This window comes from Ursus maritimus, unplaced genomic scaffold (assembly GCF_017311325.1).
Source record: "Ursus maritimus isolate PB19 unplaced genomic scaffold, ASM1731132v1 scaffold_7, whole genome shotgun sequence".
In the NCBI taxonomy this organism is placed as follows: Eukaryota; Metazoa; Chordata; class Mammalia; order Carnivora; family Ursidae; genus Ursus; species Ursus maritimus.
In genome coordinates this window covers 80449244-80466195 of record NW_024426885.1, presented here as the reverse complement: position 1 = coordinate 80466195, position 16952 = coordinate 80449244, and the positions used below count along the sequence as shown (strand labels likewise).

At 44.0% G+C, this 16952-nt stretch overlaps 1 protein-coding gene and 1 pseudogene across 1 annotated transcript; one reads left to right on the top strand and one right to left on the bottom strand.

Annotated features, from left to right (window-relative positions):
* Window positions 1-16952, top strand: part of LOC121101311 — a 56438-nt pseudogene that overhangs the window by 12996 nt on the left and 26490 nt on the right.
* Window positions 3134-4824, bottom strand: LOC103661940 (interferon-induced protein with tetratricopeptide repeats 5-like). The gene is given in 3 exon segments (XM_040623790.1): window positions 3134-3505; window positions 3508-4731; window positions 4734-4824. Coding segments are annotated over 3 exon segments (1479 nt in total). The 3' UTR covers window positions 3134-3341.

Sequence of the window (16952 nt, the reverse complement as noted above, 5' to 3'; positions counted from 1 at the left end):
TGAGCCATTCAGGGCAGCATGCAAAGGACCAACTTTGGTTTTGCTCCACCCGGAGACTGGCAAAGCTAAGACATGTACAGATGGCTAGGAGCAAGGACAAGCAGGAGCTACCAGTGTCAGCACAGGGCGGTAGTGACCGCAGTTCCCAGGGACCCGCCCTGCAGAGGACCCTGGCAGCTCTGGTCACTGAGGAAACCAGTGGCCACTCAGTACTGTAGTGATGGGGAAACTTCTCGCAGACGCGTCTCACCTTGTGGACATACCTCTGAGCGTCCGAGAGTCTGCCCAGGTGATAGTAGACCCAGGCGTAGTTACTCCAGCGCCGCCTCACCGCGGCCGTTCACGTGTTGTATGTAGGCCATGAGGTTGTACGCCATCGCTCTGGAGTCCGTGTCTAAGAATGCAATCTGGTGACACACTCTGTCTTCTAGATCACCCGAGACGCCATCTGGTTTCAGTAAGTTCCACGTGAAATGGCATTTCAGCTGTGAAAGGGCTTTCTCCAGAGAATCCTTGTTGACCTCACTGTGGAGAAAATAAACAGGGTCACTGTGTTACCGGGCGTTGCACCCTGGGCCGCGGCGACACGTTGTTCATGTGTCAGCTTGCCAGGCCGTGGGGTTCCCGGCGGTTGGTGACACATGAGCTCGGGGGGTGTGACGGTGTCCCCAGGAGAGATGAGCAGCTGACTCGGGGGACGGAGTGAGAGCAGACTGCCCTCCCCATGTGGATGGGCCTCACCGCGTCTGCTGAGCGCCTGAGTAGAACCGGAGGCAGAGGGCGTGTGCAGTCTGTCTGTCTGTCTGTCTGTGTGAGCTGGACATTGTCTTCTCTCTCCTTAGACTGGAGCTTCTACCGTCAGCCTTCCTGGTGCGCAGTCACACTGGGACTGGAGCTTGTGGCGTTATCCCTCCAGTTCTCGGGCCTTTGGACTCTGACTAGAATTACACGCTTGGCTCTCTGCTGGGTTTGTAGCTTGTGGACAGCAGACCGTGATTATGACCCTCAGCTTCCGTCATCATATGACCCAATTCTTCAGTGTTTTAATATCTAGTGAATTTTGAAGTCATTTAATAGACTTTCGAGTCTAATATTTAAATATAGAGGCTTATAGCTATATTATTGTTTTGATATCATAACTGTATTTTATTGTGTGCAGAGTCCCTACTTGGGAACATAACCTTAATTACAACACTATTCCCAATGGGGGAAATGACTTGCTGCCAAATAAAATATGTCCTGCAAAATGTGACAAATGCTTCTTCTGACAGGTGAGGACTTTAGTCCTGGCTTTATGAAATACTCAAGTAAAGATCATTCCCTTCCCTGTTCTTCCTTCTTAAATAAACAAATGAAATCAGTAAAATAAACAAAAACAGCAAAGCCTTAAGTAAATCAAACATTTAAAAAAACTTATTCATGAAATACATTGCAGTATAGCTGTATGTTTGAGTATGCATAGAAAACATCTGGAAGGATACATATTAAATTGTTAACAGGTTGCCATGGGGGTAAGAGATGCTCTTACTTTTAAATTCATATGCTTCTGTTTGTTTAAAATTTTTACAATGAGAATTACTTTTATATTACTTTTGTAATAAAATAACAGAAATTTAAAAATAAAAATAGTAACAATAAGTAAAAAAATACACAGTAGTCTTAAGGCAGTGTTAGTGTGGAGAGTCAAATCACACGGCACACTTTTCCACTGATACTGCGGTGGTAAATATAAGTGTAGATGAAAATCAAAGAAACGTTAGAGAAGCTACTGTCAGCAGCATCTCGATTTAAAAAAAACCCCAGGGATACTGCTCTTAAGCAGTAGACCCTTCAGGTGGATACTCAAACCAAACACAGGGCTTAACTATTCCTGGAAGGTCTACAGGAAAACATGTCAGTCTGAAACCTTCAGGTGAAAGACAAAGCTACACAGACGTAAGCTTGGAATAGTCAAGGAGTTAACCAAAGGCCAGAAATTGGGGGGAACCACCCAGCCCAGATCCAAAACCAATCACTGAAACCTCGGTAATCTATGGATGTGGAATGGGGATATCAACTTTACCCATTTTTTAAAAATCATTTTTCTCAATCTGCTTTCTGTCTCAATAATTTTATTTTATTTTGAGATTTTATTTATTTATTTGACAGAGATAGAGACAGCCAGCGAGAGAGGGAACACAAGCAGGGGGAGTGGGAGAGGAAGAAGCAGGCTCATAGCAGAGGAGCCTGATGTGGGGCTCGATCCCATAACGGCAGGATCACGCCCTGAGCCGAAGGCAGACGCTTAACCGCTGTGCCACCCAGGCGCCCCTCTGTCTCAATAATTTTAACCTAAAATTTTTGTAGTTTTAGTTGGAATAAAACTAATTCCATTTAGGTTAAGTTTATTCTTCTAGTTAAAAGACCAGAGAAACTTGAGACAACGATTTTCCATTGTTCATTTTTTCCTCAAAACTGTTTCTAGTTATGCAGTAAACATTTTGGGGAGATAATACTTCTGATTTCTCATGGGCTCCTAAAGTTCTATATTTAAAGAAATCCTTTCCCCCCGTTTTAGTTTTTTTCTCCTTTTATTGAAGTCATCATAGATGGCAGACTTTTTACTATTATGAATTTTTTCTTTCAACAAAAAGGATTCTTTAAGTGACTGTCAGGTTAATGGTTAAATATCCTCATGAGTCAGAACTGGATAGGATCCATCTTTTGCAAGCTACATAGTTAAGAGCATAACTCATAATTTTGCACTCCTGAAAGAACGTTCTTGACCTAGGGGTCAAAGGCTTACACAGGATTATGCTCACTGCATAAGTGAGCAGTATGGGAAATTTGACAAAATTTAATCAGAGAATTATTATTATTATTATTATTTAAAGATTTTCTTTATTAGAGATACTTGGGGGGACACGCAGAGGGGGAGGGAGAGGGACAAGTCGACTCCGAGCTGAACTTAGAGCCAGACGTGGACTCAATCTCATAACCCTGAGATCATGACCTGAGCTGAAACCAAGAGTCAAACGCTTAACCGACTGAACCACCCAAGTGCCCCTAATCCGAAAATTATTATAAATAGCAGAGATAAAGGGGATATAGTCATAATGGCCATACCATTTTTGAAAGCTACAACATCTGGAATGTTTTTGTTTCCAAAAGGATTACAGTATTTTAATTAGAAAGAACAACAATACCCAAAGATTCATCACATTTAGGATGATGCCTGGTATACAGTAAACATTCAATAAAAATTGGCTCTGTAATTAACGATGGATTAAAACAATAAACAAAAATATATGAGCCCAAAATGGGAAGAAAAGCTTCAAAGAAATTTCCCAGCAATTTTCTAATTAAATAGAAAGTGGAAGCTCACGGAGAGCAGCCAGGAACTCTGCATTTTCTGGATATATCCTCTGGGCCTGCTCATAGTACTCAGCAGCTTGCCCCTCTTCTCCCTCCAGCTTGTGGACAAACCCTAGGGCACGTAAACTCTGCATGTCTGAAGCATCGTGACCAATCTCTTCACAGCCAATTTCTTCACAACACTTGTCAGTTTGGGACAGAGGGAGGACTGGTCGCTGATCTTTAAGGCCTCTAAATAATGGTGGATGGCAGTACTTTCTGATTTACAGTGAAATTCCTGAAAGCGGCCATAGTAGTAGTGGATCTGATGTCTGTGATCATCGGTTATGTTCTCCAGATGAAGGGCTTTCTGGAAAACTTCTTCTGCTTTGCTACACTGGCCTGTCTCGACATACATGTTGGCCAGGTCTGTGTAGACAAATGGGAACTTGGAGTCTCGTTGCACAGCTACTTTGAAATGAGATATAGCCATTGTAATAAGCCTATCCAGTCTCAGTTTATCCTCCCCTTTTGGTCTGTTGTCTGTGGCCTTCTTGATTTCGATCATTTGCGCCCTATAGCAAAGTCCCATCTGGTGATGCAGGAACGAAGACATTGGTGTCACCTTCAAGGCCTTTTTCAAAACTTCAAGAGCTTTATCCCAGGAATTTTTCCTCCTGTAGAATTTGGCTGTGCAGCGAAGGACATGAGGTTGGGAAGATATTTGGTCCAGGATTTCTTCAATATACCTTTCCCCTTCATCTTCTGCTTGTACATCTTGAAGCTTCAGCGCCAATAAAACTTTAATGCAGGCGTTACCTGGGTTTAGGGTGACAGCCTTCCTCAGCGGGCCCAGAGAAAAGCTCTTTATACACCCATGTCTGTCAGTATCGTCCAGCCGGTACACTGTGATGGCATAGCCGATGTTAAATTCTGGATCGTTGGGTTCTGCTTCCAGAGCCTTCTCAAAAGCCGCTTTTGCCCTGTGATAATAGTTTCCTCCAAATTTCAAGAGTGCCCACCGTTTCTCACAGTCAATCTCAGGCCTGTCCAACTTGTAGTCAGAAGGACTGGACAGTTTCTTACAGACGATCCCTATCTTGTCTAAATGCTTCTGAGCTTCCTTAAGCTGGTCCATGTGATAATACACCCAAGCATAGTTTCCCCAAGTGACCAGACGTCGCACTTCTTTTTCCGAGTGCTCTCGCTCGATGAGGTCTTCTGCTTGTTCCAAGCATTCTAGGGCATCTTCATTTTGGCCTTTTAGGAGTTTCACATAGACTAGTAGGTTATAAAGAGTAAGTCTGGATTCTGTGGTGACAAATTCAAGCTGCTGCCCAATGGTATCTTCTATGTCAAACAGAATGTCTTCCTTAAGTAAATTCCATGTAAAGTGAATTCTAACTCCAACAGAATGGCCTTCAAGGGGTCCTTAGGAATTTCACTGTCAAAGATAAAATCCTTTTTAAATTTTTGAAGAAATAGGTCCATTTTTAAACCTTAAACAGTGTTCTCTGCTTAGCAACCAAATTGTTCTTCAGTTGGAATTTACAGTTGAAGCACTAGGCCCTTATAACTTTATATTAGTTTCCTCTGTGTACAGCTATATCCTAGAAATATTTCATTAAATTCTCATTATTTATTGCAAGACCAGTTCCAGAAAGATGGCAGGGTATTGATTTCCTTCTGGCAGTCACTAACCGACAAGTACCACCTATTTTTACAGAAATTTAAATGTTTTGCTTACTAGCCTTGAAAATTAAGAATCATAGATCTATAAACAGTCAGTAACAAACACAAAAATTCCATGTCTGTATAATGAGTAGGATGGGAAAGAAGAATAGTGAGAAATAAGAAAAAGAAGTGCACTGAAGGAGACCTGGGAGCTGTACCAATATATCATTTTTGCTGAGGGAGGAAGGAAACCCCACAGAGAGAAAAGGCCCACAAACAGATAGGAACAATCCACCAAGAGACGGGGAAAGCAGAAGTTTGAGGAAGATAAAAAGGAGAGTAACAGATTTCAAAGAAGATAGGGAAAAGGCAAAAGGAGGCTGAGTAATAAACTCAGTAGGTTTTTTGTTTTTTTTTTTTAAGATTTATATTCATTTGAGAGAGAGAGAGCGCACACAAGCAGGGGGAGGGGCAGAGGGAGAGGGAGAAGCAGGCTCCCCACTGAACAGGGAGTCTGAGGTGGAAACAGGATCTCTGAAACTAGGAAGATGAAGGGGAAAGGAAGGGATAGGAAATATTCATTACAGGCAGCCTTCTATGTGCAAGAGCTTCTGGATAACCCTGGGGGTGGAACCCTGAAGGAGACACAGCCCTGCTTATACAGAGCTTGTAAGGAAACAGTCACAACTCAGCATGGCAGCCAAGGCCCATGGAAGTGACCCAGGAAGTGTACACAGTCCAGTGCTGCGGACGTCTGCGGCTTCGACTTGGTGAGGATCCCTCCTCGTGGATTTTGTTTCTGGAACATCCTCTCCCTCTGCTCTCGGTTCAGGTGATTTGAGGTGGGTTGTCCACCATTCACTCCAGTCTGGGAAGGCTCAAGGTACTCTAGCCATTCCCTGGTCCCAGTGATTTACTCAGAGAGAGTCCAATTAAGATACCATTTCACTGAAATGGGACTTCGCTAGAACTATGTCTCTTCCTCCTAAAAATTTTAAACTGGTAGAATATAAGTTCAGATTTGCTGGGGGCCATCTTCCCAGCCTGAGGACAGCCTGCCTGAGAAGGAATCTAACAGAGTAGAAAGCAGAGCTTCAACAGGAGGAAGGACAGAAGGCCCAAGATAGTGACTTAGCAGCCTTGCCTGGATCACCCTGTCTACCCCTGAACTTCTCTTCACCTGAAGAAATAACCCTCTTTTTGTTTAAGCTAGTTTCAGTAGGTTTCTACTATCTGCATTGGACAAAGTCCCGATTAATATTCCTAGTTTTATTTGTTTGTTTTTTGATGGCAGTGGTAAGGCAGTCAGGAAAGACTTTCTAAATCTGCCACTGGCCATAGTTAAGAAATATACAGAAAAAAAAAATTCCTTAAGGCTTCTCTCAAACAGAGGAGTGCCCTGCTTATGGGATGAACAGGGTACACTGTGTGTGAGAACATGCATGTATATTTCCCTTTCCACTGCATACAGGACCCCCATCCCCACATGTATTTGTATAAATGTTTATGGGAATTGTTGTACTATTTCCATCAAAACATTTATTGACCACCTCATGTCATCCATGCCAGACAATATTCTAGTTGTAATGGATAAAGCAGCGAGCAAGTAAGTTCAAAAAAAGGCCCTTTCTTCATGGTAATTTCATTCTAGAAGAGGCGGGAATAAAAGGAATTGAAAGAAAAGGAATATGGAAACAAATCAACAGGGAAACAAATGGACAGCATAATTCCAGATAGGGAGGAGTGTTAAAAAAAGAAAAAATCAGAGTAATGGTATTAAGTGGTGGTGGTGTGTGGGGGCGGGGGGAGGTACTTTAGTTAAGATTGTGAAGGAACAGCCCACGTAGAAAGGGGCAATTGAAATAGTAAGATCTCAACAGTGGAACAGAGGCAGTCCTAAAAGGTCTGAGGGCAGAATGGTCTAGGCCACTGCTTTTCAACCAGGGTGCTTTTGCCCCCCCTGGAGACATCCGGTGATACCTGGAGACCACTGTGGTCATTACAGTGGAGGGATGGTGCTGGCATCTGTTGGGTCAAGGCCAGGATGCTGCTGAATATCCTGCAGCACACAGGGAGGCTGCAACCACCACGAGTTATCAAGCCCACAGTGTCCGTCAGACTGAGGTCGAGAAACCCTGGTGTGGGCTGGGAGACCAGCAGGTGCAAAGGCCCTGATGTGGGAACAGACTCAGAGTGTTCAAGCGACAGAAGGAAGGGAAGCGTATCCGACGCACAGTAAAGGGGCAGAGTGGGACCTGAGGCGTGGTAGTCTCAGGGACAGAGGTGCAGGGCTTGCAGGCCATGGTAAAGAATACTAATTTTACTCTCGTTGCAATGGGAAACCACCACAGGGAGATTTTTAAGTAGGGAAATGAGAATGTTTGATACAGGCTTTTAAAAAAAAAAATCCCTCTGGCTGCTCTGTGGAGAATGGACCATAGAGAAGTCAAGAAAGTTGGGAACCTGATAGGGAAGTATTTATTCAACAAATATTTATACAGAGCATTTATTCAGGGCACTGTTCTAAGTGTTGGGATGCAGCAGCGAACAAAACAGAAAAAAAAAAAAAAAAAAGCCCTGACTTCATGTATCTTATATTCTAATAAGCAGTTGGCATTGGGGAGGGTGTGCCATAAGAAGACCTGAAAATAATTGAAAATATAGAGTAGGTGAGATGGGTAAGAAGTATAAGGAGAAAATTAAAGTAGAAAAGGAAAAATGGGAGGCTGTCAGGGGTCAGATAGGTAGTTAAAATTTAAATAGCATGGCTAGAACAAATCTCCCTGAAGAAGGCATGAAAGCAGCTGTTGATGGGCCACAAGGGGAGCGCGAGCTGGCCAGTGCTGGGGTTGCAGTGGAGGGTAATGAGGTCTGGATGGTTATGTCTGAGACAGATCTGACAGGTCTTTCTGATGGGTTGGGTATTGGGTGGACCAGAAGGAGAAGAGGGAATCCAGGGTAACTCTTAAGCTTTGACTTCAGGAACTGAGTGGGTAACTCGAGAGGACTATTTAGAAATGTTAATTTTGAGATGTTGACTAGACATTTAAGTGAAGAGGCCATGAATGAAGCTGGGTATTAATGAAGAAAGTACTGGGAATGAAGAGAGTGCAGTTAGAACTAGGGATATAAAACGGAGTCATCGGCATGCACATCAACTTTTTTTTTTTTTAAGATTTTATTTATTTATTTGACAGAGAGACAGCCAGTGAGAGAGGGAACACAAGCAGGGGCAGAGGGAGAGGGAGAAGCAGGATTCCTGCCGAGCAGGGAGCTCGATGCAGGGCTGGACCCCAGGACCCTGGGATCATGACCCGAGCCGAAGGCAGACACTTAACGACTGAGCCACCCAGGCGCCCCACACATCAACTTTAAAACCATGAATTCTAGAATGAAATTACCCAAGAAGTGAGCACAGGCAGAGAAGGTCAGAACAAAGCTGTACTACACTCCAGGTCAAGCAGGGTAGGGGCAGGAAAGGAGGCCAAGCAAGAGCAATGCGTGAGGGAGCTGGAAAGCACTGGTGTCATGAGAAGAACCAATATTGTTAAAACTTCCATACTACCCAAAGCAATCTACAGATTTAATGCAGTCGCTGTCCAAATACCAACAGTGTTCACAGAACTAGAACAAATAATAATAAAATTTGTATGGAACCGCCAAAGACCTTGAATAGCCAAAGCTGACTGAGGAAGAAGAACAAAACTGGAGGTACCACAAAACCAGATCTCAAGATTTACTACAAAACTGTAGTCCTCAAAGCAGTCTAGCGCTGGCACAAAAACAGACACAGAGATCAATGGAACAGGACAGAGAGCTCAGAAATAAGCCCACGCTTACACGGTCAATTAATCTTCAACAAAAGAGGCAAGAATTTACAAAGGGAAAAAAAACAGTCTCTTCAAAAAATGGTGCTGGGAAAACTGGACAGCTACTTGGAAAAGAATGAAACTGGACCACTTTCTTTTACTATACACAAAAATAAAATAGGGGTGCCTGGGTGGCTCAGTCAGTTGAATGACTGACTCTTGGTTTTGGCTCAGGTCACGATCCTTACAGTCATGAGATCCAGCCCCGCGTCAGGCTCCACGCTCAGCACAGAGTCTGCTGGTGATTTTCTCTCCCTCTCCGCACCTCCCCTTGCACACTTGCACGCACTCTCTCTAAATAAATAAAATTTAAAAATTAAAAAACTCAAAATGGATTAAAAACATAAATGTTTTTATGACCTGAAACCATAAAACTCCTAGAAGAAAATATAGGTAGTAATTTCTTTTACATCGGCCATAGAAACATTTTTCTAGACATGTCTCCTCAGGCAAGGAAACAAATGCAAAATTAAACGACTGGGACTACACCAAAATAAAAAATTTTGCACAAGAAAGGGAACCATCAACAAAACGACAAGGCAATCTACTGAATGGGAAGAGATATTTGTAAATGATATATCTGATAAGGGGTTAATATCCAAAATATATAAAGAACTTATAGAAGTCAATACCAAAAAAACCAAATACTCTGATTAAAAATGGGCAGAGGACCTGAAAAGACATTTTCCAAAGAGGACATACAGAAGATCAAGAGACACATGAAAAGACGCTCACCACCACTAATCAGGGAAATGAGAACAGAGTTTCCTCAAAAAATTTAAAAGAGAAATACCACTACTAGATATTTACACAAAGAATACAAGAACACTAATTCAAAGGGGTACATGCACTCTTATGTTTATCACAGCATCATTTATAATAGCCAAATTATGGAAGGAGCCCGGGAGTCCACTGATAGATGAATGGATCAGGAAGATGGCGAGATACACAATGGAGTATACTCAGCCATAAAAAAGAATGCAATCTTGCCATTTGCAACAACATGGATGGAGATGGCGCTAGAGAGTATAATGCTAAATGAAATAAGTTAGAGAAAGACAAATACCATATGATTTCACTCATATGTGGAATTCAAGAAACAAAACAAATGAACGAAGAAAAAGAGACAAAAGACCCAGACTCTTAAATACAGAGAACAAGCTGGTGGTTGCCAGAGGGGAGGTGGATGAGGGGATGGGTGAAGTAGAATATAAAAAAAAAATCCATGATGTCATGAAAGCCTAAGGAAGAAATATTTATTTCAGGAAGAACAGATGGATATCGATATGTACAATGACCCTAAGAGGTTGAGTGATTGAGGACAGAGAAGAGATCACTGTTTGCACTGGAGCAACGCTGTGGGGGACCTTGATGAGCATTTTACTAGAAAGGCAGGGATGAAAACATTACTGGTTGGGGGGACAACAGGAGGTGAAAAAGTGGATATGGGGAATATAGGCCACTCTTTTCAAGGAATTTTACTATTAACGGAATAGACAAATAGAGCTCCATCTGGAGGGAGGCTGGGGGAACTGTCAAAAAAAAAGTTTTAATCATGAAGTTTTTAATGGCTTAATGATAAGCCATTGGGAATGATCCAGTATTGAGGGAGAGAATGATGCCTATGGGAAAGAGTGAGGATAACTGCAAGAAAGATGGAACATGAAGCAGAAGTGAAGCTATACGTTGTTAATACTCAACTCTTGATCTCCAGCCTCAAACTCCGAACCGTGGTTGCCATGCTCTTCATCATCTGTTCCATGTCTACTTCTCTAGCCTCATTTTGTACAATCTCCTCTCATTCATTGTGCTCCAGTCACACTGGCCTTTAAAAAAGGTGTATTTCCTCTGCCAAGTCTACCTACCTCAGGGCATTTGCATCTGCTTTTAACACCCTTATTCTGTGAATTCCTCCTAAGAGAATTCTAGGGATTACTTATCCTCATAATTCTGGTCTTGGCTCAAATGTCAGCTCTTCACAGAGGGGTACCCCCTGACCACTCTAGCTAATGCTGCACCCCCACCTTGCCAGTCATCCTGAAGTCTAGTATATCTCATTTTCCTGTCCTGCATAGCACTCATCAATATTTGCTGGGAGTTGGGAAGGAGAAGAGTGCTTTGAATCACATACAAGATTGAGGTTTTAAACTGCATGGGACTGAGTCTTTGGGAATGGGGAAGGGACTGTCTTAATAGCTAAAAGTGACAAGAGTTAGAGAACTGGATTAGTGGCACAACCAGTAGTAGTAATTGGACAAATAAAACCATTTCATTCTTACAATCTAATCTACTCCACGAATTGTTTTCCAGCTTTTATAAAAACTAAATTTAAACCTTAATGACAATATTATCTTTAGTACACATTTAAGTTAATTTGTAAATCATTAATTTCAGTTTTATAATTTTTTTTTAAGATTTTTATTTATTTATTTGACAGAGATAGAGACAGCCAGCGAGAGAGGGAACACAAGCAGAGGGAGTGGGAGAGGAAGAAGCAGGCTCATAGCAGAGGAGCCTGATGTGGGGCCCGATCCCATAATGCCAGGATCACGCCCTGAGCCTAAGGCAGACACTTAACCGCTGTGCCACCCAGGCACCCCAGTTTTATAATTTTCATATTTATTGTCATTCTTTCTGGGTACATATGCACATGTCTATAGGTGCCATGTTTTATTGATTGTAGGTGCTAGACCAGAGCTTGCCAACAGAACTTTCTTCCATGATGGAAATGTTTTTATCTGTGCTGTGCAATGTGATGGACACTAGCCACAAGTGACCACTGATCCCTTGAAATTTGGCTAGGATGGCTCAGGAACTGAATTTTACATTTCCTTTACTTTTAATTAATTTAAATGACCACATATGACTCATGGCTCCTGTATGAGACAGGACACTGGAGATGCTGGGCCTGTCTGGCTTCATAGAATAAAAGGCCTCCAGCACAAGTTAGAGCCCTCCTTTAACTTAAAATTGTTTGCTATTTTATTCAAGGTGAAGAGCTAAATAAAATGGCAAATACAGATAGATTTGAAAAAACAACTTCATGCATATGACCTGGGCTCACTGAGATTCGGCTCAAAAATGCAAATGCTGCACCATTTATAATATACTATCCAGAATCAATCAGGTGAATACTGAAAAACAACACAAAACAAACCCCTGCATAAAACTGGATGCTGCCATTCATCGCTAGTTTACTGCATGCCAGGCAGTGTGCCAAGCACCTCTAAATTACATTTAATTTTTATAACATTTTAGTATGTTCACAATTGTATGGATGGGGACTGAGGGACAGAGTTTAAACTCCATGCCCGAGGTTACTCAGCTATAAAGTGGCTGAGCTCAGACTCAGACCTCGTCCTGCCTGACTCAGAGTGCTTAAAGCTAATGTCTTTCAACCATAGTGCTGTACCACCTCTTTAACATAAACATTGGAAGTTGTTTTTAGAATAGTTTGCTTTAAAATACAAAATATATGTAATGTATTTAAAATTCATTTTGCCTGGGGAGGCCCTAAAAAGAAAATGTGAAGGGGGGGGGGAAGGACAAGCCAGGTGTTTCCAGATCTCAGGTGAAGAAAGTGATGGCTTCAAATATGAGCCCTCAGTCAAAAGTCCCAACATTCTACATTGTTGCAGCTGTGTCAGATGGAGCCACTTCTCACCAGGACTTGCTGTGCAGAGTGCTTTAGATAAGAAGTGGCAGAGGGATTTATTTCTTGAAGGATGATTAGTGGCTCTCTCAAACAACAACAGAGCTAGGTAAATAAAGTGATCTGGGGGCATCTGGGTGGCTCAGTCGGTTAAGCTCCTGCCTTTGCTCCGGTCATGATCCCAGAGTCCTGGGATTGAGCCTCTCATCCAGCTCCCTGCTCAGCAGGGAGCCTGCTTCTCCCTCTCTCTCTGCCTGCTGCTCCCCCTGCTTGTACTCTCTCTCTCTCTGTCAAATAAATAAATAAAATCTTCAAAAAAAAAAAGTGACCCGAAGGAAGGGCAGTGATCTTAGTTATCAAAGATAAAATTATCATCGAGAAATGCATTAAAATACTTTACTCCTACAATCCAATAAAGACTTCCTCATACAACATGATGACCTTTCAACATACTTCCTCAACTTCTGATCTTTCCCCTGAATTTCAGACTTAAGGAATTTTTAGTTCACATCTTCAATTAGAAGTTCAGTTGGCATCTGAAATAAACATATCCAGTACAGAAACCTGGACTCCTTAATTCTGTTCCTCCTGTCTTCCCGATCTTGTTTGGCAAATAACCTAGGAGTAATCTTTGATCCCTCCATTCCTCTTGTCTTAACCCCTCAACCAATCCAGTACAAAGTTGTGTTAATTCTACCACATCTCAAATCCATCCACTTTCCTGCATTTCCACTGCTGTTTTCCTAGTCTGAACTACAATCGCCTTTCCTTGGGGCTGGGGCCAAAATCTCTTCTCCCTGCTTCCTGTCTTAATTCCCCATAGGGTCCTAGTAAACTTTTGAAACTGTAAACCAGATCATGTCAGTTTCCCGCTTACAATCTCCCAATGGATACCCAACACCCTTAGATATCAATCCAGCCCTTGCCGTGTCCCACAGGTCCCTAAAGGACCCAGCCTTGCCTACCCATCTGATCTTTTCCCTCCTACTCTCCTCATTCACCGTATTTGAGACATACTGACTTTTCTTCTATCTCAAACACATCAAGTTTAAGGACTTTTATACCTGCTGTTTTTACTCTACTTGGGATGCTCTGCTTCTGAATTTTTGCATGACTAGCTCTTTCCTGTTACTCACTCAAATATACCCTACCCAAGAGGCTGCCAGGGCAGAGTTATCTAAAACAGCCCCCTCCATTCTAGGTCACTCTCTTAGCCCATTACACTATTTTATTTTCCTTGGAGCTCTTATCACTTTCTGAATTATGTTGATTATTTACTCACTTAGCTATTGTTTATTTCTTCCATTTAAATATAAGCACCATGAGAATAGAGACCTTATTGTGATTTAATTTTTTTCACCTCTGTGTCCGCAGCATCTATTATTCTAGGCAGATAATGGAAGCTTGGTTAATATTTGTTGAATGAATGAAAATGTAGATACATACTGGCAACTTCTGGCACGTCCAGCCCAGAGGTTAGGCTTAGCATAAAAAGCACCTGGATTCCAGATGAGGAATTCCTGCTAGTTCTTCCCTTCCTGCTAATGGCTCCAGACTTTTTCCCACTTAGTCTTCCCTATCCCGCTTGGCTTTATGTCTTGGCATGCTGTCTGGCCCTATGTTTGGATTCTGGAAATAGGTTTTGGATTGTCTTCTATGGTCCTGACTGGGAAACCTGGTATGATTATCCCTTGGTGGCTAGTGGTTTCTCTCTCTGGTGCAAGTGCACCAAAATCATGGGAGGACAACCCCTTCACAGCCTGCCCAGATCCCTGCCAATACGGGCTTACCAGCCGCCTGCCCATGCACCCTGTACAATCCCTCTCTGCTTCTGTCCTGAAGGTCAGCCCTAGCCCAGCCCAAGGAGGTTGAGGAGGGCTGTCCCGGAGAATGTGATTGTGACCGTGAGATCTCAAAGGTACATTCAGCCAGTCACTGAAGTGCTTTGCCCAACTCTGGAATTTGTACACAACCGGGTGCCCTGCTAAGTTTTACTTTTTAACTTTGTCCAGTTAGTTTTTAAACTTTGTCTCTGGGAAGCTGGCAGAGAGAGGCTCTTGTGTCTGAAAGAGGCAACATTTATCTTAAGGCAATTTTGATTTCTAGCCAGGAAGGAGCATCTTTCTTTGTTCTTGGGGGACACTCCCCAGTGGGGTCCACCGGCTTCCAGGCCATCCTGCATACACAGAGTGCACCCCTTTTCCCTTTCTTCAGGCACCTTCCTGAAACCCCCCTCCCTTCCTGCAGATGTTAGAAGTGGGGCACTGATTAAATTTCATTTTTTACTTCACATAATATTTGCAAATATTCACATGATAAGCAGTTGATTAACTCTTTCCACAGTCCTAAGATTTGGACGTCATTCGTTTTTACGGATAAGAAACGGACTCACAGAAATTAAGAAATGTTGCTTTGGGTCATCCAACGAGTGGGTGTTCAGAGTCGGGACTTGGAACAAGAATTTAGCCTCTAATCCCTCCACTGATGAATGCGGACGGTTCACTAATCAGGCGCAGGGCAGGGTGCCAGCACCTGGGCGCACAAACCGGGGGAGAAGAGCAGCCCTGCCCTGTAAATTGGTAAAGGAGACCAGCTACAGACACCCGCACAATATCGCGCACTGGGGGGGTCAACAAGAATGCAGCTCCCAGGAGGGGACGAGCTGAGACCTGGAGACCTCGAAGTCAGAAAGGCACCAGGGCAGTAGCAGCAGATCCAGGTGACAAGCCGGCAGCGACAGCCCCGGGAGGGAGTGGGAGGCCAGCGCCGGTGGGGCCCGGGCTCACGGGGGCGCCCCAAGCCGACGCCCGCTGTGGGGCGCCCGAGGCTCGGCCCCTGCAAGTGCCGCGGCGCTGCGCGGGCCACGGAGTCCGAGGCCTACGCGGAGTTTGGGAGCAGAAGCGGAGAGAAGCCTCACCTCATGGGGGCGGCGGGCCGTCCTAGGAGGCGGCTGTCCCCTCGGGCTTTCTGCGGAGGATGGGGAGCCCGGGGCTGCTGAGCGGGGGGGAGCAGGGGGTGGGAGGAGGGTGGGCGAGGGTGCGCATGGGGCGCGCGTGAGGCGCTGAGAACGAGGCGCAGGCGGGCGCGCGGGCGGGAGGTGCGCTTCCGCGGGCGTACGTGGCCCGGGTCTGTGCCTCGGCCCGCCTATAAAGAGCCGCACCCCAGCGGGAAAACGAAACTAGGTGGTCACCCTGCTCCAGGACGAGGCGGAGGCCAGAGCCAGGAAGCGAACTTCTGCAAGATCCTGGGGAAGAGGTTTGCGGAGCTGGGGGTGGTTCCGTGTGCGATTTGCAGCGGGGCCTCCGGACTTTGGTCTGGGGTCTCGCCTGCCTCGCCGAGTCTGTGTGCCACTGGAGTGACTTTTTTTTTTTTTTTTTAAATAAAATAACAGGAGAGGGGCACCTGGGGCTCAGTGGTTGAGCGTCTGCCAGGTCATGATCTCGGGTCCTGGGGTCAGCGGGAATCTGCTTCTCCCTCTGTCCCTCTGCTCGCTTGTCGTGCGCTCTCTCTCAAATAAATAAAATCTTTTAAAAAATAAAACAACTGGAGATTTGTTCTGTGTTATTTTTGTTGTAAATAATTGGCAGTGATGTTCTTTGTTATCTCTTTGCATTCTAAAGGGAAAGAAGTCCCTGCTTCCCGCCTCAATTCAACAGACAACACAGGTGTGCTGCTGTGCACCTGTGCCATTATTCCCGTTGGGTAAAGTTAGGAACTTTGGAGTCAAAGCGAATATACATTTTAGAATTTGACAGCTATTGCCGAATGGCTTTGCCGAGAGATTTCCACACCGCTTCGCGGACTTAAATGACAGTGCTCGTCTTCTGTGGCACTGCTTTGCTTAATACTTCTAATAAAGATGGGGGTGGTATTGGGGATCTAAGCAGAAAACGCCAAATACCTATACACTAAAATTTTTGTCCCCTTTGACTTTAATCATTCGTTCATTGATTCAGCAAATTATGTTGACCTGCCGAGAGCCAGACATTGTGCCGGACATGATCAATACAGCAAAGAAGAAAACAGAAGGGACCTACCATCAGGGAGTTAATTTCTGGAGGGAGTAGATCAAGATAATAAACAACAAATAAAGCATTGTGTGTCAGATGGTGCTATGGAGAAAAAGCACGGAGAGGGTTACAGTGCAGGGTGTTTTCCATTATAAATATGTGGGGGGGGGGGAAGGTTTCACTGAGTAACATTTGAGTAAAGAACTGAAGCAGGTGAAGAAGTGAGCACTGTGGTTATGGGGCCAAGGAAGGAAGTTCAAACCCCAGAAGGCGGGCATATACTTGCCATGCATGGATGGTGTGGTTGGAGTAGGAAGAGCAGGGAAAAAGTTATAAGAAATGAGATCAGAGAGGTACTGTCATGGGCCTGAAGGCTATTGTAATGTTTAACTGAAGCAGGAAGCCACATTTTAC